The sequence below is a fragment of the Polyodon spathula genome, chromosome 19 (assembly GCF_017654505.1).
Source record: "Polyodon spathula isolate WHYD16114869_AA chromosome 19, ASM1765450v1, whole genome shotgun sequence".
Taxonomy (NCBI): domain Eukaryota; kingdom Metazoa; phylum Chordata; class Actinopteri; order Acipenseriformes; family Polyodontidae; genus Polyodon; species Polyodon spathula.
Genome location: NC_054552.1, coordinates 22,145,426 through 22,169,026, shown reverse-complemented (window position 1 = coordinate 22,169,026; position 23,601 = coordinate 22,145,426). Strand labels below are relative to the sequence as shown.

General features: G+C 41.9%; 1 protein-coding gene across 1 annotated transcript; it reads right to left on the bottom strand.

Moving 5' to 3' along the window:
• Positions 1-486: 486 nt before the first annotated feature.
• LOC121294480 lies at positions 487-23,079 on the bottom strand. Its single transcript, XM_041218212.1, has 28 exons — positions 22,538-23,079; positions 21,755-21,838; positions 21,044-21,172; positions 20,499-20,588; positions 19,790-19,899; positions 17,365-17,450; positions 16,659-16,759; positions 15,914-16,075; positions 14,893-15,054; positions 14,283-14,349; positions 13,554-13,660; positions 13,355-13,456; positions 12,563-12,728; positions 11,848-11,993; positions 11,377-11,430; positions 10,351-10,467; positions 9,492-9,575; positions 8,734-8,824; positions 7,600-7,758; positions 6,406-6,534; positions 5,972-6,086; positions 5,342-5,390; positions 5,056-5,235; positions 4,150-4,323; positions 3,723-3,862; positions 3,251-3,365; positions 2,321-2,547; positions 487-1,285 (listed from the first exon to the last, which is right to left on the bottom strand). The coding sequence occupies exons 1-28, from the start codon at positions 22,691-22,693 to the stop codon at positions 1,132-1,134; spliced, it is 3,456 nt and encodes a 1,151-aa protein (XP_041074146.1). The 5' UTR covers positions 22,694-23,079; the 3' UTR covers positions 487-1,131.
• Positions 23,080-23,601: the final 522 nt, after the last annotated feature.

The window sequence follows — 23,601 nt, the reverse complement described above, 5'->3', positions numbered from 1 at the left end:
GGTCCATTAGTACGATAAGGTGTTATCTTCTAGTGGGGGTTGTCAAACAACAAATGCCATAGGACTACCAGAAAGTGCAGGGTCACCACTGCAGGCAGGATGGCTCTGATTTTATGATGAGTGAGTGAGGTGTCTCTCCGGAGGTACACATGACGATTCTTTAATGTTTACTGCCTCAGATAGAAGTAAGCTGGGGATGGGAATCTACCCTCAACCATGAAGCTACACTGGTTAATTGTATCCATGTACCTGGAACCTAACAGCCCAGTCGCACAATTCTGAACTCACAAGACCTGCACTTTCTTGGAACTAGCATCAGCACCTAATATCCCTGGAAATGATTGCAGTTGACCTTGTGTTTACCAATACCAGCCTTAGGTAAATATTTCCTTGGTGACCAAGTGTTGCTACTGGTTCATTCCATACATATGCCATCAATTACCTACAGTACAGCATTAAAAAAATTAAATAAATACAAACACAAAATAATCCAAAAACACACATTTTATTTAAAATACAAAACCGACATCAAGGTGATGAAGCAAAAAGTACACAACCAAAGAAGCTGACAGTAGTTTAGGGTTCTGTGTGCTTAATGTGAATGTTTCCTGATCGTCAGGATTTTGAATAAAAGAAAAAAACAAAACACTTCTTTAGACTAAAATAAAAAAAAGCACACACACCTTTGTTACCAGAGGTTTCTGGAAGTCAAGCACTCAAAAAAAAAAAAATCTGAGGTAAAACTAAAATTGAAAACAAGAATGGTTTCCAAAACTGGATTTTAGGATCGGAATTGCAGTTTTAATGTAGGCTGGTCATTTCCAGGCCTGGAAAAGTGCAGCAAATGTGCTTGTGCAAAACTGTCATCATGGGGGCCTCTTTTAAAGCAGGTGTGAAGACAGGCACTCAGAGAGGATTGAAGTCACTTCAACAGTGTAAAACCAGCAAGAATCTACTCATAAATATGGAACTGCTCTATTGTAACAAAGCCATTTCCTTTCTAGATTTGTCCAACTTGTTTTATTCCTCTCAGAAAATTTGCCTTATTTTAACACCTTCTTTAAAACGGCTCGTAGTCCTTTCCAATGTAAAATGTGCGAGACAAAACCGAAGCGAAGCAGTTAAACCCAGTCACATCCTGCTACTCTCTCTCAAAACCTGCGTCTTCCCTGCCAAGCCCACGCTGCAGGGCACTGTCCTGTCCACTGGCAGGAAGCTTCTCAAGCTGAGCCTGGGACTGGCGGACTCTGGGTCCAGGGAGGAACTCCTTTCAAGTTTCTTCATGCTGGAAAACATTTCAATATATGGTTATTGGCTGACAGGAACAAGAATTCATTTTGATTCTGGATTAATACTTGAGTCTATCAAACCTTAATGTAAAGGTGTATGGAGGCAGTCTGCCAGCCTTACACTTTGTCATTTATCCAGTAGAGCCCATTTGTCACATTCTGATGAACGTGTGAAGGGCATTCTTTAGCACAATTCATTGGGTGTTTCATTACCCGTGCAGCTGTCTGTCTGTCTCTCCGTCCATATGGCAAGTTTTTACATGTGTCTAGTGCAGTTCTTATTCAATTGTGATGAAACTTGGTCTGGGTATAGTTCAGCACAATCTATTGAGGGTACATTAAGGACTCTATCGTTCTATGTCAAGCTTACATTTTACATGTTGTAAGATGGCAGGGGGAGGGTCAGATTCCTCCCTGCCTAAAAACATGTGAAAATGCACACTTTGTTTAATTGAATTGCTTTTGTTTAATTTGGTTAATTTAATTGTATTATTTGTATTAATTGTTTTATTGTTAATTATCCCCTGCACCTGACTATCATTGTAAATTAGAGCCAGGTACAGGGTATTTACGGAAAGCAGCCAGTTTGCTCAGAATGGTGTGACTGTAGAGTGAGGAGCTCGAGTGTTATGGTGAGGTAAAAACCTACGTTTGGGTTTTTACAAAATCTGCTAGTGTTTATTTTCATGTTATATGTCAGGTAAACAGCTTAGCTGTCCGGCGCGTCAGTCAGGGACCTACATATGTTTAGTGAGTACTCTGAGGGAGCTAGGTGTTTGCTTGATTTATTTGTTTAAATAACAGTGCGCAAAAGCGCTTATAGAAATCAAAGCTTTTCTTCTGGGTCACGTTCTTAAAGGGGCACGAACCCGATCAACGGCCAGCTTGTTCACAATGTATATACAGTGATTTATTTCGATCTGTTTTTGTTACTTGACGTTTATTAATAAACATGATAGATGTGAACAGGACATATGACTACCACTCTCACTTCAATATATAAAATCATTGTCTCATACAATAATACTCACCATACGTGATGTTGGCTGATGAGAAATTTATTGACATCCATTTCCAGTAGCCTGGGTACAGCGGGTAGGATGCCCCTTTCTTGTTTCTGGGTGCCAGGTTTCCCCGGTTCTGCATCATTTACACTCCACATTCTGAGGCCTCCCCCACCCAACACGGTAACTGTGGAAACCGGGTCTTGATTTGCCCTGGTGGTGGCTGCTTTGGTGCCTGATAAACTCTTCATTATCTAATGATCAAACAATAGTGTATTTGTAGCAGAAATCTATCAGGAAAATGACAGCAAACAATGACAATGTCTTTCTTTGGGTCTCAAAGCATATACTGTACCAAACCATGACAAAACCTGAGGTATTTTATTTTAAAGCAAGTAGATACGGTTGCGTTGCACCCTATTTGCTTGTGTAAAATTTGACTAGCTGTAGTTGGGCTCATGTGGTGGATGCTGCCTAAGGCATGCAACCAATCAGAGGATTGAACAGAACTCTTAAATTCAGTAAGCCGATGTCCTTCCATAACTACTAACACAGTCAGTGGTAGAATATGTCGTAGCACCAAAAACTACTAATTAAATTCTGACAAACGTTTTGGCAAGAAGACTTTCTCATTGTTTTCAAATTACTGTTTGTCAAAGAATGTATTGGCTTCTTTTATTATCACTACTTAAGCTAATATGCCCGTAAAGTCTATACTCTATGGACTCTTCTACAGTGCCATATAAGTGGCTGGGAACTAGAGCCTGTAAAGTATTTAAATATGACACAGTACAAATACTTACAGCAGACAATGGTAATGTCACTTCACAGTATTCTAATGACTGTCCATTTTAATATTTTGAAGATAACACTCAATGGAAGTTCATTCCAAACCTCAATAAGGTGAGTGCCTTGAAGGAGTGGAGTCTCACAGAGCTCCTTGATGCCCCTGCGTACCTGTGTCCGTGAGGCTGTGGTCTGGCTGGAGGGGGCCAGAGTCGGACTAGGGTCAGGTTTCATGGAGACCTTGAGCCTGCCGACAATCCTTCCTGAGTGTTTCAATGAGGTCTGTCTGTAGAGTAGCAAACCCTTAATACATGCTTTTAAGAAATTCATCAGACTGGTAATTTCTTCCCCCTTTGGACACCATGTGGACGGCACGATTTACACAGTTCTTGTTTTGCATGTACACAACATCGCTTTTTTAATAACATGTATCCTATTCAGCTGGAATAACCCACCAGCAAGCTCCAACTAAAGGATTTATTTTACTGTTAATTCTTTTTATTCAAATTTTCCAATCAAAGTTTCCGCAAATGCATCAATGTAGAGTAAGAGAAAATGTTTAAGCACAACGATCAAGTATAGTTGTTCTTGGACAGGGAGGTGATCTCCTTCCCACAGTATCTACTCGGCTGTAGAGTCTCACCTCTTCCAGAGCAGCACAGGTTTGATGAGGAAGATGCCCGACTCCTCCTCAATGCTCCCCAGGGTGTCAGTGATGGACAGAGCCAGCTGGACCCTGAGTTCAGAGAGCCCAGCCATGTGCTGACTCCAGCGCCACAGCCTCTGTGAATATTATTGAAAAGATCAGTACCTGGGAGTCAGGCCAATCAGGCCCCTTTTAAATCAACTGATCCATCCATTTTAACAGCATGAACACCTCCAGTAAACCCGTGGAATCTGGGGAGACCTGTTCAATCCAGTGCAGATTTAGCAGGGGCTTGCTCAGATTCCTGGCACTTGGTCATTTCAGTAGACAGAACTAAAGCATTGAGCGTTCTGGATCCCAGGACTGGATGCAGGGCTTGTGTGCCTCTCTATGCTTTAAGACACAGAAGAATCGTGTTTCACACCTGAACATGTAGAGCCTGCAGTCGTGGTAACAAGTGCCAAGCAGAGGAGTTGTTGCTTGTCGTTATGGCCTCCCTCACCTCCATCATCCCCAGGTAGGCTGTGTACTGTCTGACCAGGCCAGCCAGGCGCTGCCTCTGCAGCTCGGAGTACATCCTCATCTCCCTGCAGGCACTCTGTGTGCAAGAACAAGAACACAGCCAGCCAGCCAAACTTATCATCCCACATTACAGGGGGGCTTGGAAAATGTTTGAGTGTTGGTCTCTTATTAGGTTACCTTGGCTCTCTGTTAGATGTTAATACACCTAACTGTAGTTTACATTCAGGTTTTACACTCGCTTCAAGTTCCTCTGAGAATGTCCTGTGTAGGCTGAATGCAGTTACATTGCCCCTATGGCAAGGAACAGTCTTGATAGTGTGTGAAATAAATGTTGATTAATGACCAAGATCACATTTATTTTAATGAGTGCGATTCAAGAATTACGAATGCAAATGTTTTTCTAGTCTACTTATTAAATGATGTGTAACAAGCTGCTGGCTGCAGCTGGTATCATTCCAGGGGAACTCATGTACATGATGGTCTGGTCTAAACAATAAATCCAACCAATAAATAAACATTGGTGTACCTTTTTTTGTGCTGAAGATTATTCTGAATTATTATTATTGTTTATTTGATTTGTTTAAAGTGGTTATAACTTATGAAATACTGCAAGTCTGTTTCCAAGTCTTACATTCAAGTAGTCTTGCACTTCCTTATTCATTTCAGCCATTAACCAACCAGCTGCTTGCCTTAATAATTGACATTTTTTGCAGCCAGTCAGCTGCTTTGACCCCAAAGTCACTGCTGAGGTAAAATGGCCTAGGAAGCAGACTTGCTGATAGTAAGCAGACTGGGTGTGCTATTGTACCTGACAGAGCTGGGCAGGCACCCTCCCTCTGCGCAGGGCATGTCTGAGCACTCGTTTGTTGTGTTCCAAGTCCAGATGGGTAAACATGATCATTTCGCCAGGACGGCGTGGGTCACTGGGGCTCTCCGGCTCCAATTTCAAGGGTGAGCGGGCTGCAGTGAGCCTTCCCTCAGTGCAGGGCTGTGGAACATAAAGAATGATTAGACTGTTCTGGACACCCCAGAAATGATAGCTGTCCACATTTGGAACATGAATCCTAAAACAAAAGACCAAGAGTTGTGCTTACAGTGAATCTGTGCAAGTGAGGGCTTTCTGTGGGTTTATGTTCCTCGGATCTATATGAGGAGCAGAGAACAACACCAGTGTAAGAAACACATTGAAATCCAAGGGTACCAACAAATATTTAGACAGTTTCCATAGGCATAGTATTCTGGACTATATTACACAAGGAATATTGCATTGTATCCATTTGCTTCCAGAAGATATAAAAATGTACAGAAGCTGATCAAAGTTTATCCTAATCAAGTTATAGTTAGAAGTAAATGTTTACATCTGTATAAAACTACAGGAGTTCACAGCCTTATTATCAAACCCATAGTTAACTAACACACACCTCTTCACTGACTTCGCCTGAGAAAGGCTGTACTGGCTGAAAATATATATTCCACTCAAGAAAATGTTGCAACAAAGAAAAACATGTATGCTGTATTTCAATACTGGGTTTTGGTGATATTGATAAATGAAATACCAAAACTCTCGTCATGCTATTTAGAAACAGAGTGCATACAGGTAAGGATGAAATATAACGAGGGAGACTGTATTGTAGAAAATTATTTTATGCAATGGATTTTATGTCACCTAGTATGGCATTCAGTATTTATAGAATTTGAATTAATAAACACAGAAAAGCTCTTACATGGCTCGCCCCATGTCCTGCCCTTTGACCTTCCCAGCAGCCTCCCCTGTGTTCTCCTCCTCAGCTGCTGGCAGTGTTGAGTGACAGCTGTCAGCTCCAAGCACTCTGCTGAAAACTACAGGAGCGGAGAAACAGTGGTACCATTACTGAGGTGGGGGGGTTTGGGAGGGCACCATTGTCTGCTTTGTGAAGAGACTGCCAGGTGGTTTTGTGAAGTCAATGGGGATAAGTTGAGATCCCCACATTCATGTCACTATGCTCTTAATGTTTGCCTTTCTGAAATACTGACTGCAGCAGGTCTGCTTGTGGTCTCCTCTGTAGAGGGTGGTTAGAAGGGGGAGTTAATCATCAAGTATCTCATTATGATACTTATTGGATGAGACATCGCTATTGCTGAACTCTCTGGTCTCCCGATTCTTTGCTAATACATTTACCTGCAATGGTGCTGTTAAGTTGCGAGTCGGAGCTCCTCAAAGCAGTCTGCAGCTGTTCTGCTGTGAGAGGGTCAGTGCCACTCAGACTCAATTCTGGGGTCTCCAAAGCTTCAGCAAACCAATTCATATCTAAGGTGAAGGAAATGTTACTTCTAAAAGAGAAATTTGCAGAGTACTTTCCCCCCATTGTACTATGTTCATGTTATGCGTTTATCAAGCTTCACCTTGCTTTGCTTCACTGTCACATAACACAAACCATCCTAAAAGGTGTTCATACGCCTGAATGATTATAATGTTTATTAGTAGTTCCCAAGTAAGGTCTTTGTTTTTGTGATTTATAATAAGTTAGTAAGTCATGTGTAGGTGATCATGTCATTTTGAGCACTGATATCTTTCTAGCGAATTTTAAAAAGTAGGTGATCATGTCATTTTGAGCACTGATATCTTTCTAGCGAATTTTAAAAAGTACCAGCTATAACAAAATAAAAACAACTGCAGTCCACATAACTGCTGGGTTTTGGTATTTTGTGCAGTGTTAGCAATACATAATTGTGTACATTTTTTTAATATATTTTGTTATTTGTTCATTTCTAATAAATACTGCAAGGATTGCGGCACCATAAGGACGGAACCGTTCCATTATTGACTAGTTTCTTGCTATTTTTATTTATTTATTGATTTTTTATTTTTACAAACCACTTTACCATGATTTCCTTCTGATTTTAGAATGTTCCCTCACTGCAGCAATTCCCCACATGGCTCAAGAGAACTGAAGGTTCTGTGGGCGTCCTCCGACCCCACGACCAAGCCAACTGCCTCTTTACACCCAGGAACTTGAGAGCGGATGTCAGTGAGCTACTGGCCTCTGCAGGACAAAGGCCATTCCTGTAAGTGTCTGCCTGAGTTCGCCAGGTGCCTGAGCAGCAAGGTCCACTGTAGTCCAATGAAGAGAAACAGTCCCTGACAATTTTGCCTCCCTAACCCACAGGAGCCCTAGAACCAATGGGATGCTCCCTCTGGAATCCCCAGTGAAGAGCTGCGCTGACTGTATGACTCGCTCTGCACACCACGCAGCCGTGCTTTTAACAGGCAAGCCACTCAGGCACCCCATTTCCTGCTTTGTTTATACCTTAAGAGTTTTATGCAAAGTGCTTTGGATGAATAGAAAAACCATCAATTTGCAAGGTGTTTTACCTTTGAAGAGAGTGTTTTTGAGTGTCTCTGTGAACCTGGCCACCATGAAGTAGATACTCCTGAATCCTGCACTCAGTGTGTCCACTTCTCCCTCCTCCTTCAAGTTACCACCTGGGCCAGGAGCAGAGACAGGGGCCCCCAGCACACCCACAGCCCTCTCTGAAACAACACTGCAGTCACTGATACAGGGGTGCCAGCACAGATAAAACACATGGAAATGTCTTGGACTAAAGAAGGCACTAGAAACGTTGTCTACTTGACTAGTGTCGTATAGTTTTACTTTGGACGAATGCAGCAGATGTTATTGCCCACCTATATGTGACACCTGTCATTTTCCAACCTAAAATGAGATTTATCAAATGGAATTTTAGAAATATATTTTTTTCAGAAACCTAGTTCTAATATCCGCCAGGGATTATGGCCACATCTGCTGTAAATATTGCAAAACTATGTTTGGTAAGTACATTTGCAGTTGTTGTGCTCTGTTGCATGCAGGTGGTTTTCACTGTTTGGTTTATACACGTATCATGTTATCAACAGTATATAAGGCAGAGAGCAGTTAGCTGTTCAAGTTAGATATGCAGTACATTGCCAGCAAGAACAGTTTAATCAACAAAATGGAAGTTCACTTTTAATATCAAAAGTGGAAGGAGCATCACAGTGGGCTGGAATGTTCAGAGCACCTGCTTTTTTACTGTATTTTTATGGGGAAGGCCAATATGGGCAAGTTACCTTGCTTTCATGAGTGCCTTGAACCCAGAAAATCTAGGATCATTTTCATCCATAACTTGAAACACTTAATCATAAACTCTGAGATAAATCTATGAACATTCTGGCTAATTTGTGATCTTCATCAGTGTCTATTTGACTTAGGTGGTTCATTTGATAAATGTGGGATAAGCCACATTTACTGTTACGTTTGAACATTTGTACCTATTTTTAGTGGTAACCCCAGGATAACCAGCTAGGTGGCTGATGCAATCCAGGGGGATTCTCTAGTGTAGAAAATGCTCTGACTTATCAGGGTACAGGTGGGTCAAATCAACCCCCAGCTCAAGTAGAGTCAATTAAACTGCCACGAGCCTAGACCATAATAACAAATGCCAAAGGTGACCCTGACTGCCCGCTCCTTACCTACAGCAGCTCCCCCCTGCTCTCTCCCGCACAGGGTCTCCTTCACCTGGGCTCCTGTAGACTGGAGCAGAGACTGGTCCCCAGGTGCCTTCTGGGAATCAAGGGAGACAACTGAGGCACGAGGGGGGAAACTGCAATGATAACCAAACACTGTGAATACGGTGACGGGCTTCCACAGGCAGCCCGGATGCCACTGATTTGAGCCTGTTTAAATTGTTTGGTTATACTGTACCAGACATGTATACAAGACCGTTCCTCAAAGACTACAGGTTCCAACCCCTTCAGGGAATTTGGGAGATAAAATGTTCTGTTTGCACATCAGAGCCCTTCACTAAAACACCTGCTAACTGAGTGTTAATTGCAAAAATAGCAAAGTGTGTCAGAGCTGCTGTCTTCACCATAAGGGTGTAATTCTCTGAATCTAGCATCCAAAACACACAATTTGTATATTTACAGTTACTTCGGTTGCATTCTCCCTTGTCAATGCTGTTAATCTCCTCCCTGACTCAGTGACCTGTTTCACAATATACGTCTTAATAAAAGCCTGTACCTCTTTGCAGATTTGCACTGAGAGGTGCTGGTTCCTTATTCATCACCAGCTTTATTAGAATCAATGAGTGCATTTGTTTTTCTCTACACCATAAACCTTACAAACAGAAGCAGCATCTTTGCGTTGATCTGCTCAGCATACATGCCACTGCGCCGTTGAAATTATTTTAATGATGTTGCAAACTGCAGCCTGTCACAGTGTGCTGTACCTGGGTCAGCCTCTGCAGTTCAGTCCTGGCAGCTTCACAATCCCTCTGAGCTGCTGCCTGTCTCTCAGAGAGAACCTGCCGCTCCTGCAATGAAACACCAGGCTCTAGTCCCTGAAACAGAAGAGTCTGCAGACACCTCTGTAACTGAGAGGGCATCGTTCAACACGCATACAGTAACATTTCAACTCTGTGGAGAACAGCATTCATCACAAATCCAAGCAGCTGTTTCTTCAGTTGCTTCACTTGATTAATAAATTAGTCCAATCAGCATCAATGTCCCTCACCCGATCAGCCCCTGATTTCTGGGGAGTGCTCAATCTGCAACACTATTGATATCAATATTTTGGACATAAAACAGTTATCTTCTTTTTAAGATTCCCTTTGCGTCATTTTCAGTCATCACATCTTGGAGACTTTTATAAAAAGGATTAAAAGCACCCCTGTGGTTAAAAGAGAGCTCTATGAATCATGTCTGACCTCTAATCACATCTGGTACATCGGAGTGTAACCATTAACCTGTCCCCCTGCAACACTCTGCTTCCAGTGAATGTAAGGAATACCTGTGTAATAAATAGCATATAGAACAAATGTGTTGCAGGGGGACAGGTTAATAGTTACACTCTGGTGTACCAGATGTGCTTAGCGGTTAGACAGAGCTCTATTACAGCCAAATGGGTGCTTTGAATTGTAAACTGACAATGTTGTAAAGGATGTGATGATGGAAACAGAATAACACACTGTGAAGAGAACTCGCAGTGAATCTAAAGAAGAAGAACACACAGAAGAGAACTCATAGTGAATTTAAACAAGAACACACTGTGAAGAGAACTCATACCCGGAACAAGCTGTTCTTCCCTACCGTGTCCCATTTGGTTTTTGATTCTTTCCAGAGCTTCTTCAGTTTCTTAGTTTTTTGTCGGCTATCCTGTCTCAGCTTTTCTAACTCTGCTTCTAGAGCTTCAACCTGGATAGTTGCCTGGAACAGACAAAATAAATAAATAAATAAAAACATTAAATCAGACATGGGCACCAATTGTTTTAAAGATGAAAAAAAAAGAATTTTACCACCCCCCCAGCTGACTGTTTGCTGCACTGCCATTATTATGGTTACATGTATCATGTCAAATGACATTTTTCAGTGTTCCCGCTTCCCTTTTTCTGATGCTGGCGATCATTCAGAGTGGTTCTAGTTATTCCAAGACTGTGTTTTCTGTTTTATTGTGTTAAGGTGACCAGAGCTCATAGCTGCTATTCAGTTTTAGTTGCCTGCCACAGACTTGTGTAACATAGGCTACATCATTAGAAGTTAGAGCCAGGCCCATCTAGTGAGCCAGCACCATAAAATTGCTGGCGATATACAAATGTACGCTTACACTTGTCTATGGCAGAGAACTGGAAATGAAGAGCAGCACCTGATCTCAATGTCACAACACCTTGACACTGAGAACAGTTGCAAACATCACAAAAAGGTAAGGGGCATTAACTCTACTTCCTCTTTATTATCAGCAGAAACACTTTATCATTGACAAGTCAGGTGACAAGCTGGTAAACTGAATGCAGATTTGAAATCTAATGGATATTATGCATCTAGAATCATGTGTGCCTCTCTGGACGGTGCAGAGTTCAGGTCACAGGCCTTCACCTCCGCTGTTTCCAATCCAGTCAAGGGACTGAGTGAAACGGTGATGTTATGAAGGCTGGTATAAAGCAAGGGACTGAGTGACACAGTGATGTAATAAAGGCTGGTATAAAGTCCTGTTGCTGTCAGATGATCCAATGGAAACTGCTCACCAGTGTTGAGTTTTTTTTTTCTCTCATGGCTGCTCCGTGTCTGAAGTAAGAACCAGTCTTTAGAGTATAATAGCCTTTCTTCCACTTAGCTTACCTCCTTCCTGTAAACTGCAAACATGGCATTCCGGTCTTCAGTAGGTAAAGCTCCCTACAAGGTCAAAAGAAAACATCAGGTTTGTACATGTTTAAGATCTGGCACTGTCAAGATCATTCAAATAGACCCTTTCATATTTGAATCCACCTATCCCTCGTCAAGGGAAGACTGTCTGTCCTTGCCTCCATTTCATTTTCTGAATGTCACGTTGAAATCTGCCAATCAAAGTATTTGAGGATCTTGATTCAAAAGACTGAATGGAAGGGTACTCCGTTCCGATTGATAACTCTAAACAATAGTAACTCGGTTTAAAAACAAGTGCTCAACAATACGTAGCTCACAGCAGCAGAAAGAGTCAAGGGGAGCGTTAATATAACACTTTAGCGTCAATTGTGACATATTATGTTAGTATGTTACATAAACAGTAGGATTTCTAGACGTTGCTTACAGATCCATCAATCTAACCCTTACCCAGCTGGCTTCCTCTTTTTTGCAGTCAAGTGCAGTGGCACCTGTTTCTGGACTATTTGGCTTGAGAGCCTGGTCAGAAACAACCTCTTCTCTGGGCTCCTTGGGTACAGCAGTGCCCTCTGTACTAGGGGAAACCCTGGTGCTCCCTGGAAACACAAGATAAGTGTTTTGCATGTTTTCGGCTGAGCATTTTGTATAAATGGACGTTTATCATTAAACATATTTTCAAGAAAAAAGCAAGTATGAGTAATAATTAGGCCCTATACACAAAATCTTAAGTAATGTTTTAAGGAACGTTTTTTTAAGCACTGTTTCTTAAAGTGGTTTAAAATACTCCAATAGAAACATCTAAAGTCTCTCTAAAACAGTTGAGAATTTTCCTAATCCGCAAACTTGATTTTCCAAATGACTTTTCTAAAAACAGTCCTGAATAAAACTTTTTTTTTTTTTTTTTTTTTTTTTTTTTTGGTGAAAAGTCATCTATAAATACTTAAAGAATTCTAAATAAATTCAACATCAAAGTTTTGTGTTCTAGTCCAAATGTTTGTCAGGTAATTTATTTCGTGCTTACGTGAGAATTCATTTCTGTTTTCCTTTTTAAAATTGTAATTAATTGGAGATATCCAGCATAACTGATACTGTGTGGTACATTGAAAGCACAATCACACATTACCCTGGATGGAAGAAGAGAGTTCCAGTGCGGACTGCCCCTCACCTCCAGTAGAGTCAGTCCCCTCAGAGTGGTCCTCCTGTCCCTCCTCCGAGGGTGGCTGGCCAGTCTCTTCCTCTGGCTGGAGAGACCACTCGGGTAAAAGACTATTTTCTGCTCCCTCATTTGTTGGGTTGTCATTATGTTGTGGATCCACATCTAACAATGTTTGCTACACAAAGGACAAAGATATAAGTTTGATGTAGTAACATATAGTAAGGGTTTCTGATTTTACTGAACAATGGTTGCCAGTCTCAATCTTTATACACCAAAACTTATTACAGAGAGATTTTGTGATCACTTAACACACTGCAGTTTACTGTATTTTGTTTGTAATTCGCATCTGTGCTGTTATTTGATCTGAGAAGTGTATAGAATGCCATTTAAAAAGAACGTGCTACCATGTTAAAGATTCACCTACCAAATTAAAAACCAAATAGTAGACCTTTATTTGACGGGTCATCTCTCAGTACAATCTGAAAGAAATTCATTCAGCCGTCTTGGAGTGATCAAAGATATTTGATTATAATAGAATATATTAGGCGCAATCGTGGAAGAAAAATCTACAAGACGTTTTGTGGAGACAGCTGTAAGATTACTAAACAGTTTTCATTTATGGTTGTTTGTTATACCTGTCAAGTCAATACAACAAATAATCTTAATGACACAACCAACTAACCAAGAGGGGGTGAGTCACTGATCAGGGTATCCAGATATTTAGTGAGTAATCTTGAAACCTCCTTCAGCAAACCAGCATAGGATTTTATTTAAGCAGTAAAAGAAATCTAGAAGACCTACCTGCTCCCGCTCCAGCTCAGCTGTGATGCTGGGTTGGGACTCCTCGCTGCTGCTGAAGTCACTCTCAAAATCCAGCTCCTCAAACAGGAATTCCTCTACACCCTGCAAAGAAAGGTAGAAAGCAGCACAACGTGAGCTGGGGCATGTAGACCTGAAGGCACAGGCGACAGGCTCTGGACAGGGGTTCAGGAGTCTTTACCAGCAGCTGCCTCCTCTGCTCCCTCTGCCAGTCTCGGAGTTGCCGGAGCTCTGCCTCGTGGGCCTGCCTCACTGCCTCCAGCTGTCGCCTCTCTGTGTCCAGCAGCTCTGAAACAAGAGCACAGGAGGAGAGCGGGCCATGGGGCTGCAACCCAGACTGACACGACGGAACCCAGTCTAAATATTAGTACAATATTGACATATTCGAAAAGAAAACTATTTGGTTGAATGAAAAATTGTCAGGAGCAGTATTTCTATTTTGAAAGTGCCTCACAAGTCTCAATTTCACCTCAACATTTAAAATCTGAAAATACTTTTTTTTAGATATTAGTTTATATACACAGAAAAGAGTTCTGCATTCGATAAGCTGTAAAATGTGCTTTTGCTTGTATAACTTCCTCTCTCAAGAGGCATGCTCTGTTTTTCTGAACTTTTCTTAGCCTTGTATTTTCAGTATCAGATATAATTAAAAATGATCCATTTCCTGCCAATGCAGAGCGACCGGATGAGTCATTTGTTCTTCGTCTTCTCCCAAAGGTTGGTTTGTGCAATGGAGACTGCCTGGTACCAGTCTAGACAAACCAGCGGAAATCTAGTACCTTCTAATTATTACATCTTAGTATAAACACATCTCAGGTCTACAGATGTAGCATATCAGACCTATTGTAGGTCCAGTAAGCTGCAGTGAAGGAGTAGAGATGGTCCTAGTGATGTGCTCCAGCCTCCTTACCTCTTTGTGCATCTTGCTGGCTGATCTGTTGCCCCTGCAGTTTCTCTTGGAGCTCAGCAACATTGATCTGCACCAGAAACAAAAAACATGGAAAATGAGCCAGCAGACAGGGAAAGAACACACACTTCTCACCAGAATTCATTAACAATGACCTGTCTTTTACTGTAGCGGCTCACAGCCCAGAACTACATTGTACAGTGTGAGTATTACAATCCAAATAAATAATATTTTATGGCTCTATGCTTTAGAAATTTCATGGCGCTGCCATAATTTTGATTTAATGCAGACCTATTCATAATTATGTGCAATAATCATGTATCTGACAGCCATCTGAAGCTAAAAATGTTCCATGTCACTGTTGCTGAGATGCTTAGTTCCTCTCTCTTCCTATTCACAACTGGTTTGTCCTTAAAGAGATTCAGTCAATAGTCCTCTTGATGCAATAAATAGAGAGCACATTGGGTTACATTTATCACGTTAACACCGAAGTACAGTTTGTATAATTTGAAAGGTAAATAAAGTAATGAGAAGAGTGTGTCTCTGTTGTTTGTTCTTGTTATTGTCAAGGCAGTCCAATGAAACCAACGCCGCTCATGCAGTATGTACTCACCATGTTGCCCCGCTGCAGCTCTGTAATGCGTAGCTGGCTGTTTTCCTTTAGGTCCTCGATATCTACCCCGCACCCCGGGTCCCCCTCTCCTCTCTGCCCCCGCGGCCCCTCCATGGCGGCTGCTTCAGAGGTGCTAGTCCCAGGCTGAACACACTCACTGTCCTGGGGAGAGACCACACAGCGGCCTGCATTCAAACATGGATAACCAAGGTAAACTACAGCTTCACAGAGGGGCACTTGCATTCCTGTGTAAATACAATAACCAGCTAAAGGGAAGCTGTCATGGGTCCTTCATAAAATATATTTTTAAAATGACTCAAATAACTATTTATTTTAGCACTGGTTAAGTGTAAGAGGAAATAAACCATCTCTGTAGTGGATAGACGCCCAAGACCTTGTTGAAGTTTATACTTGCGAGGGAGATGTTTTTTTCTGTTAGACACAATCAGCCCCAAAGTGTTTTCAGCACACTTTTATAAATGTTGTTAACAGTAGAATCAACAGCAGCACTGAGGGAGTCTCAGTCCCTGCTGATTTAGCCTCCCTAACCAATGATAGCGCCAGAGCCAATGCAACTCTTCCTCCAGACTCCAAGCGAAGACTGCGACTTTATACAGCCAGGATGCGACTCTGCGTTCAGCTGACAGCACCCAGCCAGGACACTTGTCTGACTGTATGACTCACCCTGCACACCACGTGGCCATGCTTTTACCAGATGAGCCACTTGGGGACACCAGAATGAGTATCTTGATGTTTGCATTTCCTTTTCGCTTCCGTAACACAGAAGGCAATGAAACAAGGTTTTTTGAGTCTTGCCTTCTATTATTTTACACAATGACATTGTAACTTACATACCTGTAATGATATGCACTTCACTTTGTGTATGTATGAAGGCAGGCTATCAAACAGCCTGTGAGTGTAGCTTTGTGCCTAGTGTCCTATTATTACATTCCCACACCAGCCGATACAAGGTCTGCTTTCTCAGGGCTGGTGGTGTGGCCTCCTAGTGGGTGTACAGTACCTGTGTGGCTGGTGGCTGGACCTCCTGGTTGCTCCCCTGGTTGACTCCCTTCTCCTGCAGCTCTCTCTCCAGCTCAGTGATGCGGGCTGCCTGTCTCCTCACCTCTGCCTCCCTCATGGATATCTGCAACCCCAGCTCCTGCTGGACACTGCTCAGAGTGGCCTATACAGAGACAAGCAGAGACACACAGAGAGTGAAAGTGTAAACATCTCTGGTGTGAACTGCTGGACACTGCTCAGAGTGGCCTGTACAGACCCTCTCTATTGTTAACTGCTGGACACTGCTCAGAGTGGTCTGTATGGAACATCCTATTGTTAACTGCTGGACACTGGTGAAATGACCCAGGGAGTGCAACTGGAACAGATGGAATAGATGGGAAGCAAACGGAGAACTTGCTATCACCTACTGTTGTTTCAGGTGCCATTTTTAAAATGAAAATACATGGGGGCAAAATCAGATGTTTCTTCAGATACCTTTGAGGCTCATGAATGAACGAATGGAATTGCATGACAGGTAATATTCTTGAAAGTATTTTGCAAGCTACAACCACTTTAAAGTCTTCTTCAGCTTAGTAAACAAAGTTAGACAAGTTTCCAACATTGAAAATCTTTGTGAATAAGAACCAATGTTTACATCTTAACCTTGTATTCATAAATGAAGAAATTCAAGGTTGTACAATGACTTTAATAAAAGAAAAATATTAGGAAAATTGAAATGACATCCCTTTTAAATAGTGCTGTGGTACCTTTGTGGTTTCCAGCTGGGATCTGAAATACTGGCTTTCCAGAAACTTGGCCTCATTTTGTTTTAACATCTCTTTCAGTCTCTCATCTTTGTACTCGAGATCTGAAACATAAAACAGCACAAAACCGTGTGAGGGAGCTGAACACACTCCCTGATCCTGTGCAAGGGAGCTGAACACACTCCCTGATCCTGTGCGAGGGAGCTGAACACATTCCCTGATCCTGTGCGAGGGAGCTGAACACATTCCCTGATCCTGTGCGAGAGAGCTGAACACATTCCCTGATCCTGTGCGAGGGAGCTGAACACACTCCCTGATCATGTGTGAGGGAGCTGAACACATTCCCTGATCCTGTGCGAGGGAGCTGAACACATTCCCTGATCCTGTGTGAGGGAGCTGAACACACTCCCTGATCCTGTGCGAGGGAGCTGAACACATTCCCTGATCCTGTGCGAGGGTGCTGAACACATTCCCTGATCCTGTGTGAGGGAGCTGAACACACTCCCTGATCCCTCAGGCATGAATACCAGCACTGCTGCTGCACACTCTGATCATCCACTTCAAAGCTGTTGCGTATGGTGCCATCACACATGTTTGAATTCAGGCCCCAGTCTATTTAAGCATGGTGAAGGGTGTAGTAAGTCGAGTCCTGGTGTCTTAGAGGTCGAAGTTGTGAGGAATGCCTGAGCCCCCAGATGGTGATGCCTACCTGCCTGTGTCTGCAGCAATTTGCCAGTCAGCTGGAGGATGTCCTCTCTGGCCTGGTTCACTGCCTTGTCCAGCTTATTGCGAGACCTGCACAGCGGGGGGAGACAAAGGAGACAGTCCTTGCTGTGAGACCTGCACAGCAGGGAAGAACAAGGGACACAGTCCTTACTGTGAGACCTGCACAGCAGGGAGAGACAAAGGACACATTCCCTACACCGAGGAGCTACATGATCACCTCAATGACAATGTGTGTGTTCATGCACATTAAAAACTCATTCACAAGAGTTTGCCTTAATAAAAAATATATTGTAATAAAGCAGAGGGAAAGCATGGGTTAGCACTGTAAAGCCTAAATAGGTATGGTAAAACATATTAAACCTGGAAAACTGTGGTACATGCATAATGTTACCATGAGATAAGCATGGGAACATTTTTATAAGGCCCGTATTGACGAACACAAGAATTCAGCCAGCCAGTAAATCCCAAAACAGATTTAAATACAAGGGCATGACAGAGGCTAACCCATCCTATGGTGCATAAAAATACTTACTTGTTCTCAGCAGATTTCCTTTAATAAAAATGGACATGGACACGTTTAGTTTAATGCAAGTTAACAGACATAAACATCTTAAACTGATTAAAAATAGTGCAAGTTTATAATGCGTACATTAAACAGCCACAAGAGGGCGCCTGTAGGTCATTGAACAGAAGCAACAGGCAGTATGATTTTGTTTTCGATGAGAATAGCCAGCAAAATCTCTCAATGCACCAGATAATAGACTGAGGAAATGATTATATAATGTTGTGGGGTTACTTCATAGCGTTTGCAGTTCTGGCTCTGATACTGTGCACTAATATGTTAGACAGAGCAGTTTCAATCTAAACGAAAGCTGTTATCTGCTTGGTTCAGACATGATGCAGTTTGACTTGTATTTACCATCAGCTCACATGATAGGCTCTGAACAAACACTCTTCCCTTGCTATTACAGCTACTTGGCTACAGCAGGAGTTCATCGTGTTTACAATGGCTGTTCCAAAGCTCTCAGCACAGTAACCACAGGAAACCAAACAGGAAGCGAGCACTGGGTGCCAGTCTATATCAATAATAAGTTCAAATTTTTGGGAAAGGCCTGTTGTGGTGTCTATAGGAATTAGCATTTTGCTTTTGCAGAATATTGATACAACTGGATTAAAATGAAGAAATAATAATATTGGTTTATAGATGAGAAATAGGTGGTCCTTATAAAAGCGGACCTTAGCAGAAGCACAACAAAGTATAATGCTGCACAGTGAAAGCATGGTAAGGCAAGGGTGAGCATTGTGAAGCCCAGGTTTGGTAAAGCATATTTAAAGACATGGAAATGCATAATTTAACCATGGGAAAACTGATAAATTATCATACAAATTTCATGTGTTCAATTTTCTAAGGGCTATTAGGATCCGCCACTGTTTAGATCATAAAACAGATCACATGCAGCAGTATTTAAAGTGGTGTACTAAATTAACACTGTGAACACAAAATAAAACTGGAACAATAAAAGGGGGACCCGAAAATTCACAGCATGTTATATATGTTAAGAGGGAATAAAGGCATTTTGGACATGTTCCTCGGCTAACCCTCATATTTAGACAGCACCTCCAGATAATTTTGAGCTTGTTAGCTCCCTTTAGTGTCAGTTGTTATTCAAGGCAAAGGAAAGGGTTAAATGGGTAGATACTCGTGACAAAGCTTGAAGCTCATAAACACGCAAGTCCTTGCTTGCCCAAAAATAAACAACCATGAATATCAGCACTAAGTTGATTAAACAATGGTCACAGTGCAAACTAGCTTGTGATATGAGTTATAAACTTACTGTGTGAACACTAATATAACCCTTCCAACATGCCTCAGCAGAGGAAGCTATAGAGCAGCCTCACTCACTATTTCTTATCGTCATTTCCTTATCTTTTTATTAAGTCAGTCTGAGTGATTCTGAGTTCTGTTTCTCCATCATTGAATTGTAATTATTTTTTTGCATCAGGATCTAATCTGCATGCCTGTAGAATCCAAGTCACCACCTCCTTTTGAGTACTTCCCAAAGAAGAGCTGAGACATTACTGCATTGGAGTCAGGCAGTACTCACGAGAAGGCAGCAACTTTGAACATGCAATCTTAATTTTGCTTTACTAGTAAAAAAAAAAAAAAAAAAGCATAGAAAGCCTTAGTAAAATTGCTAGCATAGAAAGTGTGGTTTCAAAAAATAAATCAAATCTTCTTCAACCATTCCTAAGCTGCTGAACATTTCACAACCAAATCTCTCTACATATCTAAAGAAATAAACCAATTTAATTTCTGTAGAGTCAGTCGTGCTCAAGCATCCGTGGGCATTTTACAAAAAAAGAACTAAAAAGAGCTCTAAGCTTGCAGGAGCAATGGAAAGCCTCACCTCTTTTGGGTGTTGGGAATGGCTGTTCTGCTCATGTAGCTGATAATCTCTTGGCTGATCTCTGCCAGCCTGACAGCTGTCCGTTCAGCTGCAGTCAGGGCATCCTTTACCTGTCAAACAAGCACATGCAGCCTTGAAGCATTACACAGCTACAGCGGTTTTTCTGGAAAGTCAATGGATGGGAATTTAAACAAATTAGATGCACTTTACCATAGACTAATTAGCCTTGGTGATAATGTTTTAATATTTAAAGTGATTGTATCTTACAAAATAATCCCATGCATGTCCTACACCATGGTTATACAAACACTTTACAAGTCTCAACTGTGAAATAAACTTTTTAACATGATTTCTGGTACTACACTAGGTTTGCAAGCCTTGCTTTCTGATAATACTTTCTCGGTCACGCCTTTCCTGTCCTTAACCAACCAGCTGCTTCATTTACCGGACTTCAGCCAGTAACGTACTTTGACCCAGTTCTGAGGTGAAATGACCCTGGAAGCAACAGATTTCCTAAGAGAAAAGCATGTAACTGGAGAACTTTCCACAAAACATAGTGTAGCAGCAGATGTGATGTTTTAAAATGAAAATACATGTTTGCAATAATGTGTGTTTCTTTCAAAACTGCACATTTAAAACCAATACAGTGAATTTGTTGTAAATGTGAAAGGCTTGGTCATTACTTGACAGGGGTGAAGCTGGCCATTACCTGCATGGCCACATCGTCCAGTTCAATGTCCAGGTATTCAGAAGTGGAGATGCTGTCCTCCTCCCCCAGTTTAGCATTCTGGATAAAAAACTACACAAGAGCATTCGGTCACTGGCCAGCCAGAAAACAAACGACCCACATCAGGGTTAAACTCACTAAAGCCAAATTTCTACCTGCCAAGTTTTATAAATCAGGGCTAAACCCGATTTCCCCAAAAATTGAGTCAAAATGAGCCTTGACAGTTCCCTTTGATAAAGTATGTGTGCATCATCCATAGCTACAAAACACTCAACAGTGCTAAATTAGAACTAGCCAAACTTTAAAAGAAACTCAGTGGCCTACTTTTTGACTAGGTGTCTAGAAAGTTAGGAATTTCTAATATGTTTTTATTATTTCAGAAAGAAGGACTTGCACACGGATGGCTTCAATCAATATATCCTTATCCTTATGGTGGAAGTGCTTGTGACAGCTTCCCAGAGCTGTAGCCCCTTGGCTTTCAGTAAAGCATGACAAGGTATGCCCATTGCAGCTGCTTAATGACTCACCTCGTTGAGCTGGGAGAGAATGTGCTTCCTCTCTCCACACAGCTGCTGGTATCCCACAATGAACACTGTCACCCGCTGCTGGTACTTCTTCTTGTTCACCTGGTTCCCTACAATCACTTCTAAATGGTCCTGGAGAGACAAGGGCAGAGTCAACAATGACGTTCTTATTAAACAGTAATATTCCTTAAAGAAAAGTAGCTGTAAACTTGGATTTGACCAGAATTGCCCATACTTTTTATATACTTCATAATGGCAGGCAATACTAGAAACCCCTTAACATCTGCATTGGTATCAACATATTGGCAGTGTTCTGTATACGCTGTCATTCCAGGAACACCAGAGAGACTGTCCTGCTGGGCACAATGGCCAATGCAGCCCCTGCATCGAGAGACCAGCTACCTGTACTACCACCCCCCTTGTGAAGTTACTCAGATCTTTGTTTTGAGCAATATAATGTAAAAATATAATTTGAGGCATACAGACAGCTCCAGGATACACCCCAATTCTGATACTCTACTTTCATCACAATATGATAAGCGCTTCCTTGTCGCTGAGGAGATGCATAAATAGCCCCACCAAATGTCATTCTGCATTTCTAGAATCTGGAGAACATTTTCGTGTAGCATTTGCCCAGATAGGAAGGTGTTTAGTAAGCACCAGGTCTCCACTAGGAGGAAGTGTATTTATTTCTCATGTGGCGATTACACTCACCATGTCCTCCACAAACTGCATGTTAGCCTGCTGCAGACTCTCCAGGGACGGGCGGTTATCGGCCAGTTCAAACGCCTGCACCGTCTGCAACACAAAACAACGATTCATTTCAAACATCTCAACCTGTGCAAGGACTTCAGAAGCCCTGCCTTTTTAAAGCAGAGGAAACCCCATTTGAAGTTTCTGGCATGGTGTTTTCAAAAAGGAGGTTCGTCCTCGGACTGTCATTTTGCTGCAGACAGACTTTATTTTCACTTGTTTTAGAATGAAACTCCTCTTTACTGCCACCACATTATAAACTCCCTTACTGCGCGGAAGGTATTGGGACTCCACTTGGCCCCACATCTCAGCTTTGAACATGGATTTTCATTTTAAAACATGCTATTACTATCCTGGGCTAAAGAAATATCTGTTAGGCAAGCTATGCTTTTAACTGTCTTGCAATTCCTGTCCCTTGTCACTGGTTTCTTTCCTGTTAATAACCAATTAGCAGGTTCCCCAATTAATTGCTTTCAGACAGCAATACGCTTTGACCCATTGCTGGGGTGAAATCACCAAGGAGGTAAGGCATTAACAGATTTCCTGGGAGGCAAGGCAAGTAAACTGATAACTTTGTCTAGTACCAGATGTCTGAACAAATTTAATTGGGAGTACACAATGGGTAAGATTAATTTTGTTAGCTACGGTTATTTGCTATTATATTTCAACACACTTTGCTTGAGTGAGGAAAGATCGAAGCACCAGCTACTGTACATTTCTAATAAAATATCAGCCGGTTCTTACATGCTGGACTCTCCTCTTGATCTTCTCCAGCTCGTCTCGGGTCTGCTCCTTGCTCCGTGCGATACTGGAGTGCGCATGCGCAGTCAGCACTGCCCTCGCCTGGCTGCTCTCAGACTCTGGCAGCCCTGGCGGTGACTCGGAACCCCGGGCACTCATGGTGAAGATGGGAAGTCAACCTTCTCTTCACTACCACTTGGGATAATACTTCCTATGCAAGCTATTGGGTGGAATCATAAAGTTTACAGACAAGTTGGGAACCCCTAATCTAGGCTTTAACTCAGCAGTTACAGTCAGGCCCTTTTAAGATCACTTCAAAGGGACTGACAGTAAATAGGGACGGTTCACCAATAACCTGAAGAACATTAAACATGGATGAAGTGTGTAGGTTTGCTCACCACTGCCTGATGGACACTAACATGGGTCTGTTACCATTGCAGTCTCATATTGCCTCTTTGCTTTACAAGATGATGGTCCTAGATACTTGCAATCCATGTTAGCAAGTGAAGTGAATGAGTGTTATATTTGAGGGAACAATGACTAGAACAAAGACAGGCCAGACATCTTTTAGGTACAGAGCTCCTGAATCCTGGAATCAGTTACACATTGACATTCGAAAGGCAGCTTCACTTTGATTCAGTACATTGTTCATTAATAAAATGTCTTAGCGTTCATTAATATAAGGTCTTTTCAATGCTCAGAGATGCTGTCTGTTGTATTGTGTTATCGTTATATGTCAGGCCGTTTCAATACTCGACAGCGCCTTGCAAATCTTTTCATTCTTCTGTCTTGTTGTATGACTGTTAATATGAATACTATTAAAGAGTTTGATAATCTAATGGTGATCTTGTCCTTGTTGGGTCCCATTTTATTTGAATGTTGTAATAATAAGCAAAAGGTGACACCAGGAGTGATATTAAGTGGGTTTGGCTGCTTTTTGACCATGTCCTCCATGGATCACATGGATGTTGGTTGTTGCTATTGCTTGTCTTGCCTGAAAGGCACTTCTACATGATAAAGCCAGCTTCCTAGTAAGTCTCAAGTAGAGCTACTGAAAGGATTTGTAA